The sequence below is a fragment of the Drosophila melanogaster genome, chromosome X (genome assembly GCF_000001215.4).
Source record: "Drosophila melanogaster chromosome X".
NCBI classification, from domain to species: domain Eukaryota; kingdom Metazoa; phylum Arthropoda; class Insecta; order Diptera; family Drosophilidae; genus Drosophila; species Drosophila melanogaster.
This window is the reverse complement of record NC_004354.4, coordinates 10,316,464-10,333,651: the sequence shown is the minus strand read 5'-3', so window position 1 is coordinate 10,333,651 and position 17,188 is coordinate 10,316,464. Positions and strand designations below refer to the sequence as shown.

Sequence of the window (17,188 nt, the reverse complement as noted above, 5' to 3'; positions counted from 1 at the left end):
ACGCGCTCGGCGTTGGAATCGCGCTTTTATAGACCGCCGGCCAGCCGGAGATTTTCCCACAAATTTCCCATAATTTTCTCACGCTTTTCCGACAATTTCCCAAAAAAAGAGAAAATGGCCAACGGTAACGTTGGGCATTGCAATGAATTGACGAGAGGGCAAAGTTGCGGCGCCGCTCTCTTCGCTTTTGCCAGCTGGAAATTTCAAAAGGAATTTCGTTATTTATTGTGCAAGACGAAAGACAAACAAAAGTCAATGCTTTTGTTCAGGTCGCCGACAATACAGGCAGAGATTCTTTAATTAATTCGGATTGTCCGCTCACGAATTTCAAATGACTTTGACCCAATTTAATTTGTAATTTGTATGATATGTGCAAATACGAAATGAAAACGAAGAAATCAACAACAGGTTATTCAAAAAACTGCGAATAAGAAGTGCCCAAAGATATGCTGGGAATTTGTGAAGCATACTTTTGAACACCTCTTTAAATATGTATCTTATGTTTTTAACTAACATTTTATTGTTTGAACAACATAATCACTTAACTTACTAATTTATGCAACTTGGTGATTAAAATGCATAGCATACACTTGATTTATGGCATTTTTGTGAAACACATTTTCCTTTTTAATTGTTAGCATTCCATTAACTTAAGTCATCTATCTGCAAATGTGCCAGCCTTGTAGTGCTTGTAGTGCCAATTTCTATGCTGAATGCAATCAATTTTAAATATAAAGACCAAATGCAGAAACAACAGCATCTGGCTAATCAATGAGGTCACACAGGTTGCACATCGCACATCGCACATTGCACATTGCACATTGCACTTTCCACTCGTTGCGAAAATTTTACAAATTTAATTGCCTTTGTCGATGGAACGCAGCCGTATGGGAAATGCATTTGGGACGACGAGTGCCGCATTTCCGGGAACAAAAATAGAAATAGAAATAGAAATATAAATATAGATAGAGATAGAAACGAAAATGGGTTGTCAAGCTAAAACAATAGGATATTTGTGCAATTTATTTGCACTATTATTATTTCGCACAAAACAGTGCCACACGATGGCAGTGACATGTCTGTTTTGGATTGCATGTACATATGTATTGTATTGTATATATACTCCAAAAAGTCCAGTATTTAAATTGCCCACATGGGGTCATCCGAATCCGTTTGGTTAGACAAACCAATTCAATTTCCCTAATCCTTGTTCAGCTTTTTGGCAAATATGTACATATGTGCATATCGAATTGTTATTAGATTGCCAGTTAGTTTTGAATGTTAGTTTCTTTCTTAAATTGTAGCCAATAATAGCCAATAATTCGACGGGTTTACTACTAGTTTTAGTTAATATTCTTGATTTATTTTAATGTAGTTAATAAATGGTAAATGAACATAGAAAAACATAGAAGGCGCGTATAGAACGATGTTGAAGGACGTCGAAAGTACTGAAAGAACGTAGAAGAATGTAGAAATTATGTAGAGAAACGTAGAGCAACTTAAACGGATGTATAAAATGTGTAGGACTTTGGTGAATCTCAATGAATGTGAAATTTAGTCAAAGACCTAGACGCTTCACTTGAATATATATATAAATGCTAATTAGTATATAAATGTGTATATATAAATGTAACCATTTCGTAATATCTTGACCGTTTAGACGGAAGGACAAAAGGACAATACGACGGTTACGAACAAACATGGCTAGACAGTAAAATCTGATGGGCAGGCCATGAAAAAGTGCCGAAAAATTTTCAAATCATGTAGGCCATGAAATGAATTTTCATTTGTGTCATAACTTTAGACTGGACAAAACCTTAGTCCAATGTGAGCATTTGATATGTGAACATAACACACAAATAATATATACCCCGATTGTTAAACAATTTGTACATACAATTTCGTAAAAACAAAGCAACAGAACTACACATTTCCAATATACATTTTCAAAATATTTTGGTAAAACGAAAAGGTCAACTTTGTATTCACTTTGGCTTACGCGCGCTGCATGATATTTTACATTTTTCCAAAATTTTCCAAAAGCAACTTTCTTGCGAAAAAACTAATCGAACAAGGCAAACCATACGTGCTCCTGTACAACTTTCTTTGGGTAAGTGATTGTTGAATGACCAAGTAAGACATCGCTAATGTATTTTTAAGTAGCTTGTAGACACATAGAGAATTCGCTTGCGATGGCTACTTCGAGGGCCCACAATGTGACCGTCACGCATAATTCGTTGGTTCAGTGGTCCCGTGGCGATATTCTCGATTGGTTCAACGAGACGCTCCAATGCAACCTAATCAATATCGAACAGTTGTGCACCGGTGCAGCCTATTGTAATTTGATGCATATGCTTTATCCCAAACTGATCAATTTGAAGCGAGTTAAGTTTTTTTCGAATCAAGAATACGAGTACGTTAACAATTTCAAGGAACTTCAAAAAGCCTTCAATAAGGTAAATGTAAGCCTACCAGCTGAGGTCAATGATTTGATCAAGGGCCACAGGGTAGAAAATTTTAAATTTGCCGTGTGGTTCCGACACTTTTTCAATGTCAATCACACTAAGGATAAATGCGCTGGCTACGATGCACTGGTAGCTCGTGACCATCAGAACATCGGTATCGGATCCTCAAAATTGACAACCAAAGATCGTTTTCGCTTGGTGAAGGTGAAGACGACAGCTATACGAGGTAAAGTTGCGACTTGCCAGGCGACGATTAACAGTAGCCTTTGCACGGGCAAAGCTAACCAGGACGAGGATAGCCAGCACACGGATAAAAAGGACGAGGATAGCCGTGACCAGGGTAGCCAGTACGAGGATAGCCCCGGCATGGATAGCCAGTACAAGGATTGCCGTGACCAGGATAGCCAGTACGAGGATAGCCACGGCAAGGATAGCCAGTACAAGGATTGCCGTGACCAGGGTAGCCAGTACGAGGATAGCCACGGCATGGATAGCCAGTACGAGGATAGCCGTGACCAGGATAGCCAGTACGAGGATAGCCCCGGCATGGATAGCCAGTACAAGGATAGCCGTGACCAGGATAGCCAGTACGAGGATAGCCACGGCAAGGATAGCCAGTACAAGGATTGCCGTGACCAGGGTAGCCAGTACGAGGATAGCCACGGCATGGATAGCCAGTACAAGGATAGCCGTGACCAGGGTTGCCAGTACGAGGATAGCCACGGCAAGGATAGCGAAGACGAGGATAGCCAGTACGAGGATAGCCAGGACATTCACATGGTGCTCCAAAGAGACCACTGATATCGTGACGTCGTCGGTTTTTAATTCCTGGCCAAGCTCATTGTCAACTCAAAACTCTCAAAAGAACTAGTCAAAGCACACGGTAGCCTCGAAGGAGTAAGGATGTGAAGACGAAGGCTGCCTGCTTTTCAAAATTAACAGTTTTGAACTCTTTAAACCAAATTCACATTTTCTCCACTGCTTTTGTATTTCATGGTTTGGAAATTGAAAATTAAAATGTTGACCCAAAACATGCGTCTTATTTAATGGTTCCCTTAATGTCCGCTAGGTGGAGTCAATGCTTTTCACACAGGTTTTATATTAAATAATAATACTAAATAATAATAATAATATTAAAAATATTAACGCTACGAGTGTTAGAACTAGTATTTTATTTAACTAACGACGAACTAAATTAAATAATATACTAATTCTAAATAATGGTTCTGATGCCAGCTAAATAACTTAAAACCTACGTATGTATGTACATATATCACGCAAAGCTTTGGTCGGAAAAGCTCCTGCTCCATATGACATTGGCAGTATCAAAAGTCGGTAGATATAATATAAAAAACGGGTAATCGCATCGTTCCCCCCCAGTTGTTTGCCAAGCGTGAACGCAGGCGGAGATTAGTGAACGGAAGATGGCACTCAAGTTTGCAGCGAATCTGAACTTTTTGTTCACGGAAAGAGCGACGTCGATCGCGGAGCGAATTCGTCTGGCCCACCAGAACGGATTCCGTGCGGTAGAGATCCCCTATCCCGAAGGCGAGACGAGCGACGTGGTGTCCGCCGTAAAGGAGACGGGTGTGGTGGTCAGTCTGGTGAATCTGGCCTTCGACAAGAGCGACGATCAGCTGCGTTTCGGCTCCACCAGTGTGCCCGGCTCGGAAAAGCTGTTCCGTAGCCAATTGGATGCCACCATTGATTTCGCCCGACAGGTTAACTGTGGCAAGATTCATCTAACCGCTGGACTCTTCAAGGGCGGCCAGGAGAGTGACTACACGAAGACGTATACCGCCAATCTAAAGATCGCCGCCGATAGCCTTAGAGCCAGTAAAATGATCGGCGTGATAGAGCCAATTAACAAGTACGCCGTGCCTGGCTACTACATGAATTCATACTCCAAAGCCGCTGGAATTCTGGCCGATGTGGCTGCGGACAACATTCAATTGCTGGCCGATCTGTATCACCTGCAGCATTTGCACGGCAACGTTTCCAAGACGCTCGAGGAGTACAAGGCGCTGATTGGACACTTTCAGATCGCCCAGGTGCCGCATCGCCACGAGCCGGATGTTTCCGGTGAGCTGGACTACGGATTTGTGTTCAAGGCTCTCCAGGAATTCGGCTATGATGGATGGATCGGTTGCGAGTACAAGCCGAAGACGACCACTGTCGAGGGTTTGGGTTGGGTCTCCAAATTGGGCTACACGCTATAATTATCACATCACATATAGTTTGGCATAAGGAACTGCTCTGCATTTATACACATGTATTTACACTGCTTACAAACATAAAGATGGTTTAACCAAAATACTTAATTCTATTACATATTTCTCTCGTTTTCGAGGCATTTTCATGGCTTTTTAAAGCTTCAATTGGTTGGTTCAATTCAATCAATTGGTTGGTTTTGGTTTAAAATGGTCGTTTTATAAAATCGATTACAATATAAAATCCTTTTTTTTCCCTTTTTTTTTGGAATTGTCATGCGTCTGTCAAAAGGTCATGGAATTGACCTACAGCAAGTGTGGAATAAAACAGTAGCTACGATTAGATAAGATTAGATAACAGGCAGATTCACGTATCTCATAAGGCGTCACTCTCGCTCCGAATCACCCGCTTGGCATATTCGGCTATGTGGAGCACCCCGTGCTCCGGTGAGGCGATGTGCAGGTTGCCTCCATTGCAGAATTTCGTGTTTATGTACGGATTGTGCAGCTCGGCCACCAACGTGGAGCAGGCCGTCGAGGAGTCACCTGTGGACTGCAGCATTTTCTAAAACGAATGAAGTTTATAATATGTGAAATTAGAAAGAAGAAAATGTTAAGATCAAAGGAAGAACTACAACTACTTTAATGTCAAGTTACTTTCCATTGGTTTAATGATCACTAAATTGAATTATCTTTATAATTGCACTTAACACAATTATAAACACTTACTAAGCTGATAATGCATGCCCTCATTAAATTGATAATGTTCTTATTATTTAATATAAAGGGCATTAGTGGAAAACTAGAACACACAGTTGGCCAAACCACAGAATATAAATATATTGTTTCACCACTTAATATCAACATTTGTGGCTAGGAGGGCACTGTCAATCTATGTACTTACCATCCAGAATTCATTACCCGGCAGGGCGTTTCCATCCCAAGCGTAAGAGACTACCAGCAGCATTCCGGCGTGCTCAGGATCACTCAATTTTCGTGCTGGATTGCGCTTGGAAATGAGCACCCTGATGCCATCCTTTGGATGCCCGGGAATCTCTATCAGCGATCCGTTGCTTAGACCGCCGCAATGTGTGATCGAAAACCAGGAGAAGTGCACGAGGCCAACGTTATTGAGCCTGTTGCCCAGCGTGCGCATACGCTGCTCGAAGGTCTCCATGAAGATGCGCTCCTGCTGTTCTGCTGCCTTCCACACGCCCAAGCCGAAGCCCACCACATGGATGTACGCCAGCTTTTTCACGCGTTTTGCCCTTGCCTCTGCCTCCAGCAGCAGCATGTCGAAGCTGATGGCGTAACGCCGCTTCATCACCAGATTGTCGAACACGTCCATCTTGTTTTTCGATGGTCCGAAACGCTGATTGTCAATGACTGCCTGGCCGTGGATGAGATCCCGTGTGGCATAGAACTCGCGCCACAGTCGTCGATAGTCCTCATCACGCGTGGTAGCCGGCTCATCCAATGCCATTCCGTAGCCCCTTTCACGCGTATTCTGCTGACGTGCGATTACAATGTCCTGGAACTCCATTAGATTACGTCGCGACAGACGGGCTCCAATCATGCCCACAATAACCCCGTGACGTTCCAAAGTTTTCGTGTTCAGATCAACGTGACCGCAATTGGTTCGTTCGCCCTCATTGACAAACTCCGTGCGGGAGCTCACGGAAAGCAGAGCGGAGAGCTTGATATCGTCATAGCTGAGCACGTTGGCCAGCACCAGAGGCGCCTTCTCCTCCCGAGTACCCACGGCTTCGAAGCCACTGGCCCCGGACTCTCCGCTCACCAGCAGGTACTTGTCGTTCCGCGCAAAGAAGCTGGCGCAACGCTTTACCAGCAGACGTTGCACAAATCCGCATAGCGATAAATTCCGGTAGATGGGCTTTTCCACCGCGTTGCCTGTGGTGAAATGCGGCAAGTCGATCAGTTGAGAAGGCTATTTAGGCAAGAGAATTGCTTACCCCAACGACACTTGTGCTCCAAGTACTGCAAGTAGAGGCCCAATGTACGTTCGTGTATCAATGGATAGGCGGATGCCACTTCCTCATTTATCCGGGCAAGCCGCGATGGAGATTGCCGGTATACTTTGACACTGTTCACGCCGAACTACAAGAAGAAGAAAGTGGAAGGGTAAGTCGACGTTGGCTGGGGGGTCACCCAAGTGTAATACCTCCAGCGGAAACTCCGCGGACAATTTAATCACATTGCCCAAATTTTCGTATCCTCCGATTGGTTTCTGCACTTGGCGGCAATCCTTCAGCAATTTGCGTCCGAAATTAGTGAGATGCGGGGAATCACCGGTGACCGCTGGCCAAACCTGATCCACTTCAGCGCCAAAGGTAGACATGGTCTTTGGGTTTAAACTTTTCAATTTACAGGTAGCTCTATTAGTGTCACCCTTTCGAAGAGAAAGTCCCCTTATTTGTGAAATGAATAATAATTTCACAATGACACTTAAATGCTTTGTGATAGAATCTTGGTGGTTGCATTTTGAGTTAATATTTTGTGCGATACTTGTCAATATAGATTAGTTGATTATCGATAAATCTATTCGATAAGTGGTCACTAATACCGTTGATTAATAAATATTGTTGATTTTCTAGTTCCTGAAATCTCGGCGTTCATACGGAGGGACAGAAAGACGAGAAAAGTCAAATCGACTTTTGATCCTGATCAAGAATATATATACTTTATATGGTCGGAAACGCTTCCTTTTACCAGTTACATACTTTACTGTTACATGCCTTACTGTACGAATAACGGGTATAAAAACCCAGTAGCATTATAGCGTAATTTCAAAAATGTTCTTCATTTGTTGTTTTGTAACACCTGGATATGTTGTGAGACATATGTATATGCTCTAAATTGTAAAAACCGGACACAAGAATGTATTCCCATTTTGTTAAAACGAAGAAAGCAAAAGCGACTCATTTATGTAAAATGCCGGTTCGGCGATCCGGTAGCACTGCCTTTTAGTGTGACCACTGGCCACATCGGCATTGCGGGTGGAAAAAGCGGCGGGCACATTGTGGATCGGATCCAAGCTGTTTTTGGTCGTCTCGAACTCAAAAAAAGAAACGTAAATCCAGCGGAATTAAACGCGATTGTGGAAGGCGTCTCGTTCTTGTGATACCTCTGCCGTGAATCGATGGTCGGTTTGCGGAAAATAATAAGGTGGCAGGTGAAACGCGCATTCCCCTCTCTCTCGCACAAACACACCTCCTGCCAGGAACGGAAAGTAACAACAAAAACAACTGGAAGAAGCGGCTAAGGTGGAAGCGAGATAGAGGTAGCTGGATGGATGCTAGTGTGGGAAAGGAGAGCGAAGAGAAGTCAGAAAAATCAAATCCAAATCTAAAGATTCATCCCTTTTTCTGTTGCCTCTCTCTTTCGTCACCTCCTTTTTCCCGCTCTCCCCCATCAGCTGTGTCTCTGTGTTCTCTTTTCTCCACGGCTCTTTCGATTTTCTTTTTTTTTATTGTTTGTTTCTGTGCCTTTTTCATACGGTTGTTTGGCCAGCTAACGGTATTCCGTAATAAATGTTATTGTTGTCAGCCCGTTGTGTTGTTGCAAAATATTGCGTGTTTCTCTCCGACCTCTCTCTCATCATCCTATCTCGCCCCGTCCCTGTCTGGCCTGCAGTTTATGCAGGCCTACAAAATCGTGATTTATTCTAGATCTCAGAAGTGATAATGAACGCAAATACACCGCCCAAATGGCGAACTTAAGTGTTGAATGTGCTTATGAATAAAAACCATTACTAATTTTAAAGGCAGTGCCAAAAGTCATTAAATTATTTCACTGCTGTTGGAATTAGTTACAAAAACAGTAATTAATATAGAAACGCATGTTATTGTTCGGAGTCAGCAAAAATAGATCATGGATTTTCATAAGTGTAGGCTTGGCTCTAAAAATATGCATTGTATTTAAAAGTAAATTTAAAATTGGAAAGGTAATTTACTTTTGTAGTGTTTAGTTTCTTAGGTCGAGTGCAATTAGAATGTACCTTTGATTTATTTCTTGTGGAACTATTTTTGGGTTATTGCAGGATATGCTTATACTTGAGTATAGTTTTGTTTTAGATTTGGTAAACTGTGCCAATTAGATTCGCCAATGAAAATGCCAACTACAAATTGCTATGAAAAATCGTGATTTTTGCAATGCCCCGCATAAACTCGTGTCTGTGTGTTTGCCACGTTGCTTGTGTGTGTGCGTGTGTGTGTGTGTTGCCGCTCTTCTTTTTTTTCCTCCACGCAGCGACATCGCATCGAATTACCTTTGTTTTTGCTGGCAGTTCATGTCTGTGCTTTCTTTCCGGCATTTCGTTTTTATGTCGTGCTCCTTTTTTGGCGCATTAACGTATGAGTGTGTGTACAAACAACCGAAAATAGCCAATAATAACAATAAGAATGCACTGCCATAGAGAGAAGAGAGTGAGAAGCGGAGAGAAAGGAAAAAAGAGAGTGAGAGAGGCGGCAAGAAAGTTAAACAGCTGAGTGTTAAAAAAAAGAAAGTTCACGAAATAAACAAACAAATAAAAGTACTCCTGCCGTAAAAAGTACAAATTAATTAAAGACAACAATTATTTCCCTATTATTATTCCCAAAGGCGACCATAAATAATCTTTAACCGTTTCACCAAATCAGAGAAACTGAGAAAACATAAACATAACTTAAATTAAAAAGTCCACCGCCAATGCCCGAGAAGACTACAGTGAAACAATAATACAAATAACCCAAAACAATCAGTTAAATCGAATTGAAGCAAATAAACAATCGATCATGTATCGCATCAGTCCAATTGGACGCAAATCGAACTTCCACTCGCGCGAAAAATGTCTGATTGGACTCGTCCTGGTAACGTTGTGCTTCCTCTGCTTCGGCGGCATCTTCCTTCTGCCGGACAATTTCGGCAGCGATCGTGTCCTGCGCGTCTACAAGCACTTCCGAAAGGCCGGACCGGAGATCTTTATCCCAGCCCCGCCCCTCGCCGCACACGCCCCCCATCGCAGCGAGGATCCACATTTCATTGGCGATCGCCAACGTTTGGAGCAAAAGATTCGCGCCGAATTGGGCGATATGCTCGATGAGCCACCGGCTGCGGGTGGAGGCGAACCTGGACAATTCCAGGTGCTCGCCCAACAGGCTCAGGCTCCAGCACCCGTCGCCGCTCTGGCGGATCAGCCGCTGGATCAGGACGAGGGACACGCCGCCATTCCCGTTCTGGCCGCCCCAGTTCAGGGGGACAATGCCGCCAGCCAGGCCTCGTCCCATCCACAAAGTTCCGCCCAGCAGCACAACCAGCAGCAACCACAACTGCCATTGGGTGGCGGTGGCAATGATCAGGCGCCGGACACACTGGACGCCACACTGGAAGAACGGCGTCAGAAGGTCAAAGAGGTAGGTGGTTCACACTTGATAGCTTGAAATACGCTGGATAGTAAGATCGATGCAATGATATAAATTTAATATAAATACAAGCTAACGATACTGTACTTAAAATCAAAGTGATTAGTACAAGTACACAGTACTTGGGATGTGGATATTTTTGCACATATCTTTTATCGATTGCAATACCGTTAACCATTTTACTGCCTGGAGATTATATTCTTTATCGGGTCAGCATATCTTATCGTAAAATGAACTTGGAAACCTTGGAAACCTATGTACCTCTTTTTAAAACTGGCAAATATTGAACTCTCCCGGGGTTATCGCTCTGTTTTTTTTTTTCTGCTCAGCTCGATTTCGCCTGAGTTCTATTTTTATTTTTCTGCATCGTCTTTTTTTTATGCTCTAATTTGGCATTTATTTATTTTATTTCTCGGGCTGTGTGTAAATTGTTCTTCGTTTTTTTTTTCTCCTCAACTTGACAACGTGGGCAATTATCAGCATTCCGCTATTTATATACATATATTTCTCCCACATACAGTTCCACTTCCACCCCCCGCCACGTTTCGCGTCTTCTGTGGTCCCCTTGCTCAACTTCCGCGACAATCAGTTCCGACTAATTGTTTGTGGAGACGGTCGGTTCACTGCAACGAATGTGCCCCGAAAGTGGTTCTTTTTTTGTTTTCCACGCCACTGGTCTTTGCCAACTCGACGAAGAGATCTTAAGAAAAGGGTTTATGCGCCACGCTGTTTCACGAACTTATGTACATATATTGTTATCTTTATCGTTGTCACATTCCCATTTGAAGGATCTAAGCAGCTAGTATTAAAGGGTACATCTTGTTTCATAGTTGCATCTTCGTTAGGAACCCATTTTCGCTGTGGACGTGTAGCATTTAGAAATTCCATAACCAATTCACAAGTCTCAGCGTGTCTAATTTTTGTACTCCGTCCTCGCTTTTGTTTCTCTTTGATTCCACTGACCCAGAATCCAAAATCTCTGTTTCTGGCCCCTCGGGCGTTTAATAGAAAACAAAATCTGCGAACAAACTCACTGACTGACTGACTGACTGGCTGACTAATCATTAAGATCAGCAGGCAGCGAAACTCACATCTTCAGAGCGTCGCGACAGCAGAAAATGCTGAATAATAAATATGTATATACATACACATGTACATACATGTATGAGAATCTAGAGTCTAGAATCCAGTATCAAGCTTTTCGCTTTTGTTTTCGCTTGATTATTATTTCTCGTTCTAATTTATAGCTCTCTGAATATGCGGAGAAGACAGAATTTGCGCTCGGTAACAAGGGGCAAATCAATTGAATTGAATTGAAATGAAATTTACGAATAAAAACACGCCAATCGTTGTGATAACCTAACCTATTTTCCCACTGTCGGTTTTACTTTTGGCCAATTTCGATTCGCAGTAAATTTCATTGCCATTCCGCCATTCGATCGATCGAACGATGAATCTTTGCCATTTCCAGTTTTTAGTTTCGCTTTCAATATGGGTTTCGATCGCAAACAAAATGGTATATATTTTCGCTACTGGCTTTGCTTTGCTGAGATTTGAACCCCTTTCCTCGATTTCACCTTTCATTTCATCTTGGTTCCGCGTTTTCGTATCAATCTTCTGTATCAATACACCGAAAATTGCTAGTTACGATCAGCTGAGTGAATATACATATGTGAAAAGTCAAAAACATTCTGAACATAGGCACTGTAAATCATTGTCATTGTTAAGGAGTTAAACAAGTGGTTTTAGGACACGAAAACACTTTCATTGAGTTTTGTTATATCAGTTAGTACAATCATTTGCAGCAGTGGCCTCTTCAAAACTATAATTAAAAAACATTTAATTAGAAATTTAGAGCTATTCCAGCATTATTATTTCGCTGTTCTAATCAATTTGTTTAAGTGTCAACTTCAACTTCGTATAAATTGCATTTTGCGTGCTAATTTCCTAGCAATCCCTTGTTATTACAATTTAGTTATTTTTAAGTCTGGCGACAAACGGCCTTGGGTTCAAACCCCCCATAATTGTATATTAGCTCAACCCCTAAACTGTTAAAATTGAATCAATAAACCTGACGAGGAACAGACAGAACCTCACACCAAAGACATTTGTATGTTTGGTTCTGTAATGGTATTACGAGCAGATGACATGCGACATGCGACATGCAATGCAATGGAGCAATGGGGCAATGGACAAAACCTGATGGAAATTTGAATTACTACTTAGTTACATAGTACCTATCTACCTACCACTCACTACACGGTTGACAGTTTTCGAACGGCACTCAACGAACCATTAAAACACACATTAAAAACCCATCATCAGCTGGACAGTACAATCTGTTCACTGACCATATCCATATAGTCGGTGGTATTATGCATTTTTTATAATCGCAGCGCACAATTTTCAGGGCTAGTTGGGCATTAAATAAACGTTATAATTGTAATGGCTTTAGCACGCTTAATATTTGAGCAGATCAGAGACCTATTGAATGAAATTCAAGTTACACTTTTTGTATTAGGATGGAATTTGCAACAATATTTTGGTTTTTATGTGTATAGAACATGAACTGCACGAACTATCCTTGACCAAAATAAGTGAGAAACACGAAACGGTGCATATATAGAGAAATTTCCAACATTTCTATTTCTATACATGCCACCAGTTGCTATTCTTTGGGTCCGAAAAAAAAAAGTGGGCTGGGACCTTAGAACAATGTTGACCCATTTGGGTGAGGTCTCTTTTGTTAATTTAGTCATTGCGTACATATTTACTATGAGTACAGCAGTGGAACACAGTGGAATTGGCCACTTTATTTCATTTTAATTTCCGCGGTCCGGAAAAAAAATTTTTATCAAATGTGAATAACTCGATAGCGGAATCATGAAAGCATTTTATCAACTGATTGTTTGAAAATGGAGTAATCTCTAACTAGCTTGAATTTTTGATTCAACTTTTTCACATTAGCTGAGCGATCAGTTTTAGACCATCTTATGTCTATATAAGCTTATGCAGAAGAACTTGGCCCACTGTTTCGTAGGTCTGAACTTTCTGTCCAGCTCCGTACTCCTCCCCCATTTTTGGACTCCGCTTTCACCAAAAATCGTGCTGGGCATACAAACAAGTAGCGAAACGGAGAGAAGAATACAAAATATAATATCAGAATAGAGCAAATGTGTCAATAGCCAGGCAAACTACCAACGGGCATTACGGGGCTTGCCACAATCGGTGGCATTATTCCGATGACAGAGAAAGAAGAGTGGTGGAAAAGTTATTTAGCGAGTCGCGGGGTGTTCGTGTGTTAGCATGCTGTCATTATCATGCTTATCGAGCGCAACAGTTGGTATATTTTGCTTCTTTTTTTTTTTTCGTCGAACATACATTATTGTGTACCACAAATTATTGTGGAAGCCGCCCATGATTTAATCTATCCTCTGGGGCATTGCGAAATTAAGCCATATCTAATAGGAATTTTGTATAGCCCTACTGGGAATTATACATAAACTGAGCTCTTTTTCAAAAACAAAGTAAGGTACTACTTTTCAAAGAAAGTTTAAAATTGGTTTTGGAGATTTTGTGCTTTCATAACGAAAATTCTGTTGATAATTTCAAAACACATGTTGCTCTTCCAAAAACTTTAAAAATAGCCAAAAAAATATAATATTTCAAATTACTTTGTAGAGATTTCAAAAAAGAAGAAAAAAAAAACTGGTGACAGCAAGGCATGTCAAAATAAACATTTTTGACCAAGTGAACAGATTGCGGGTGATATCAACTATTTAATTCTCAACAAAATCGTATTGTTGCGTAAACTTGCAATTTCCCCAGTTAAATCAGCAAATTCAATCCACTTTCAGTTAATTGCATGTGTGCCGTAATAATTAGACCCCACTTATAAGGTAGTTCAACTGTGTGAAAATAAATAAAATTATCCCACGAATCACAAGTTTACGCAAGGCAATAAAGCGACAGGTTTTTCAACTCTTCATAGAAATACAAGTCGACAAAGCTTTTTATAAGTGCAGATCTTCGAAAGTAAGCATTCTGAAAGTTCGTATCGAACCCAAGCGCTGACCTTTTCGATTTTCCAGCAATTGTGAGTTTCAAGCAAGTGTAAAGTGATACGCATTTTAGTTTCTGGAGAACCGTTCTCCAACATCCATCGATGTCGACTGAACTTAAAGGGGAAGAAATGTTTTTGTTTCGGCCTGTTCCCATTGCCATTTCGTTCCGCTGCAGTTGTTGCTAAGCTTGGCGAAAGCTTCTTCGCATTCGAAAAGCTTTCCGAGCTTACGCGCGATTTTTTGGCGCCAAAATATATTGATAAACGCGATTGGTCGTTTGATTGAGGAAGTGTGTTCTGCCGAAGTTGCTTGATATTTAAGTAGTTTTTGCACATTTAAAGAATATATGGTTTCTATGGAATACTACGTATTCCTAATTGCATAAATATACGATAAGTAATGTGTCAACGATGATAGTATACCACTTGTATACCGTTTGAATTTTTTTGAAAACTTATTTCCATTTCCTTGGAATACTGTCTCCGCTGTAGAGTAACCCGAATTCTTTAGGCTGAATATTTCCGCTGTTTCCTTCGACAGCCCTCGACTTTTCGATTTCTGCTCGTCTTTGCACTCGAAGCAGTTCCCGAATTCAACCGATTCGCATTCGGCTGGTCGTTCGGGTTTCGGTTTCTGTGGGAATTACGGGATGAAGGAGTGTGTCTGGGGTGGCCAAGGGAGCACTATAAGCCATACTGTCTGGCTGCTCTGCAGCTGATATACTTTAGCCACCGTACGCTGCTGCTGCTGCTGCTGCTGCTGCTTTTGCTGCTTTTACGCTGCCCTGTGGACTTGGGCTTCTTGTGGTGCCGTTCGGTTGCGGTGCGTTTAATGTCTCGCCTGCGCTGGAAGCGTCAACTCCTTTTTTGGACGCGCCACGCGTCGTATGCGCAATACGTATCACGTATACGTACCATCGTATCGCCACGGACTATTTACGTTCCCTGCCATTTGTTTGTCGGCATCGACGGGCCTACGACAACCCGCGTATTCGCCTATTCGTTGGCTTGTGTGCGTCGGTGTGCGTGCGCTATTTGGCCGTTTGTGTTTGTGTTCAAGGCTACACCTGCTGCAGGTGACTGCAGATGCAGCTGCAGCATCCGTTGGCTACTTTACTGCCAGCCGATACGTGGACAGTGGTCGCTCGCTAATTTTGCAGGCCAAAAAGAATTAGTTAAAATACAAGTCAAGAAGTTGGCCAAAAGAATACACCTTCATTTCTCTGGTGATGGCAAAACCAATGTGACTTTTTTGTTAATAGTAAACTATTTCGTGGTTAAAAATATTGAAGCTGGACCAAATATCTAAATAATAGTTTGTACACTTGGATCAAAAGAATACCCACCATCCAACAAAACTATGAAACATTGTTAAAAAAAACCCATAAAAATGCGCGTTATAAACTGCAATTAAAGTCGCAAGAAATATTAATTAATTAGCGAGCGGCTACTGTACTTACACACTCATAAATAAAGTTGCTCTTGCTGTTGTTGTTGTTGTTGTTGCAGTGGCCCCAAAGAGGAAGAAGGCGAACTTATTGTTTGCTTGGCCATTAATTGTGGCCAGCGCTGGCGAAGCGGAAACGGAAGTGCAATGTGTTGATGACACCATTCATTTTTTTTTCGGTTACCCGTTTCTTATTGTGTGTGATTACATCGGATAAATGGAAAAAAAATCCGTTAACGGATTATTCGGAAAATTATAGGAAGAACAATAAAATATCATATACTGGGTCGTAATTATATCATTATCAGCGATTTCTGGTTAATAATTAAATCGCGAAATTCCCCAATGAAAAAATGCTTAAATGCATGATTAAAGTAATATCTTTGCAGTTATTCCATTTTATGGAAGCATTTAAAATTGCAATGAAAAATACAGAAATCTACTTCAGTGGTAGTGTTAAATATTGAACGAAAATATTTTTAGCAAATATTCTTTGTTATTCATTTGAGCACAAAAAAAAAAAAGAAAATAGCTTCGACTAGAAACACTTTCTAGAAATTATGAATTTTAATCAAGCGAAATTCCATTTAAAATTCTGTGACACTGGAAACGTGTACAGCAAATTTCTGCCCCTAGGGTAATAATAAGAAAAAACAGCAGGAAGAAATATGTGTTATATATCGAGGGAAATGGGGACTAGCTCAGCAGGGTCTAGAATAAAATATACATATAAATAAGAGCTAAAACTAAATCCAAAAATTCGCGCAGCAGGCAAGAAAAATTCTTCACACGCGCGAAAATATCGCAGCAGCAGTAAATGAAAAAAAAAAAAAAAAAAAATAGAAAAAAGGAAAGGAAAAGAAAGAGAGAAGGGGTTTCTGGGTAACAGAGATAGCTATAGAAAATGTACAAAAATAAAAACACGTTGAAATATTTCGCATAAAAATCTCGGTTCTAGCCAAACTCTGCATGGGCTTTTGGTTTTTTTGTTTTTGTGTGTGTGTGTGGCCACAAGGGGTTACATTTGACTACACACACTCCCATTTACACTCTCACTCACACATACAAATACGGACTGACACCTACATGCACTGCTCACAAATACACTCACACACACACACACAAGCGGCTTTCACGCATTGAAAGTAACGCATAATGCGTCATTTTTCACTTGAGCAACATAATAACTTGGCGAAAGACAGCGAAAAAGATGGTGGAATATGTTGGCTAAAATAGCGGTCGCCACACTGTTTACAGTAAAAGGCCTTTAATGTGGTTTTAGCTGTTTACATGTGTCCATGAAATGAAAGATGTCCTATTAACAGCATGGCCTTCCTTGAGAACTTTGATACTCACACTGATTACGGTTACCCACTTAGCATTAAGATCAGGTTATTATTTAAATATAAGTTTTCGAAATACTTTTGATCTCTATTGACTTTTCGCCAATTTCATGCGAAATCCTGCCCTGCAGAGTAATATACAAATTTTCCGCTAGAGGGCGTTTGCTGCGAAGCAGGGATAATTTGTTTTTCCTGCAAAACGGAAGGCATTCCAATGCCCACACCAACAAAAACCTCCCA

The 17,188-nt window shown here is 41.2% G+C and overlaps 4 protein-coding genes across 10 annotated transcripts in view, besides 1 other annotated feature; 3 read left to right on the top strand and 1 right to left on the bottom strand.

The window, feature by feature from the left end:
• The first annotated feature begins 1,833 nt into the window (after positions 1 to 1,833).
• Positions 1,834 to 3,492, top strand: CG15306 (uncharacterized protein). Of its 2 annotated transcripts, none has more exons than NM_132390.2 (2): positions 1,834 to 2,110; positions 2,164 to 3,492. In NM_132390.2, exon 2 carries the CDS (start codon positions 2,193 to 2,195, stop codon positions 3,264 to 3,266), a length of 1,074 nt encoding a protein of 357 aa, NP_572618.1. In that variant the 5' UTR covers positions 1,834 to 2,110; positions 2,164 to 2,192; the 3' UTR covers positions 3,267 to 3,492. The 2 variants fall into 2 exon arrangements, with proteins under 2 accessions (NP_572618.1, NP_001259403.1); NM_001272474.1 differs by having other exon boundaries at positions 2,161 to 3,492.
• A 287-nt stretch (positions 3,493 to 3,779) lies between these two features.
• On the top strand, positions 3,780 to 4,775 carry Gip (GIP-like). The gene has a single exon (NM_078551.4). The coding sequence runs from the start codon at positions 3,890 to 3,892 to the stop codon at positions 4,682 to 4,684; it is 795 nt and encodes a 264-aa protein (NP_511106.1). The 5' UTR covers positions 3,780 to 3,889; the 3' UTR covers positions 4,685 to 4,775.
• CG2909 (uncharacterized protein) lies at positions 4,706 to 7,188 on the bottom strand. Its single transcript, NM_132388.4, has 4 exons — positions 6,858 to 7,188; positions 6,649 to 6,793; positions 5,580 to 6,586; positions 4,706 to 5,240 (listed from the first exon to the last, which is right to left on the bottom strand). Exons 1-4 carry the CDS (start codon positions 7,032 to 7,034, stop codon positions 5,052 to 5,054), a joined length of 1,518 nt encoding a protein of 505 aa, NP_572616.1. The 5' UTR covers positions 7,035 to 7,188; the 3' UTR covers positions 4,706 to 5,051.
• Positions 7,189 to 7,282: 94 nt separating this feature from the next.
• Positions 7,283 to 7,414: a mobile genetic element.
• Positions 7,415 to 7,693: 279 nt separating this feature from the next.
• alpha-Man-Ia (alpha-Mannosidase class I a) overlaps positions 7,694 to 17,188 on the top strand; it is a 59,167-nt gene continuing 49,672 nt past the window's right edge. Inside the window, 2 exon segments of one of the 6 annotated variants that reach the window (NM_167223.3) lie at positions 7,694 to 8,019; positions 9,334 to 10,086. In NM_167223.3, the coding sequence (NP_727407.1) occupies positions 9,469 to 10,086 (618 nt within the window). In that variant the 5' untranslated portion in view covers positions 7,694 to 8,019; positions 9,334 to 9,468. 6 annotated transcript variants of the gene reach the window in all.

What these genes read in the sequence shown, in the direction of transcription:
- CG15306 (NM_132390.2), top strand. Translation starts at nt 2,193, where the DNA reads ATGGCTACTTCGAGGGCCCACAATGTGACCGTCACGCATAATTCGTTG.
- Gip (NM_078551.4), top strand. Translation starts at nt 3,890, where the DNA reads ATGGCACTCAAGTTTGCAGCGAATCTGAACTTTTTGTTCACGGAAAGA.
- CG2909 (NM_132388.4), bottom strand. Translation starts at nt 7,034, where the DNA reads ATGTCTACCTTTGGCGCTGAAGTGGATCAGGTTTGGCCAGCGGTCACC. An exon ending in CCGCGGAGTTTCCGCTGGAG is followed by an intron (nt 6,794 to 6,857) that starts GTATTACACTTG and finishes TTCTTCTTGTAG; the next exon opens with TTCGGCGTGAACAGTGTCAA. An exon ending in GGAGCACAAGTGTCGTTGGG is followed by an intron (nt 6,587 to 6,648) that starts GTAAGCAATTCT and finishes ATTTCACCACAG; the next exon opens with GCAACGCGGTGGAAAAGCCC.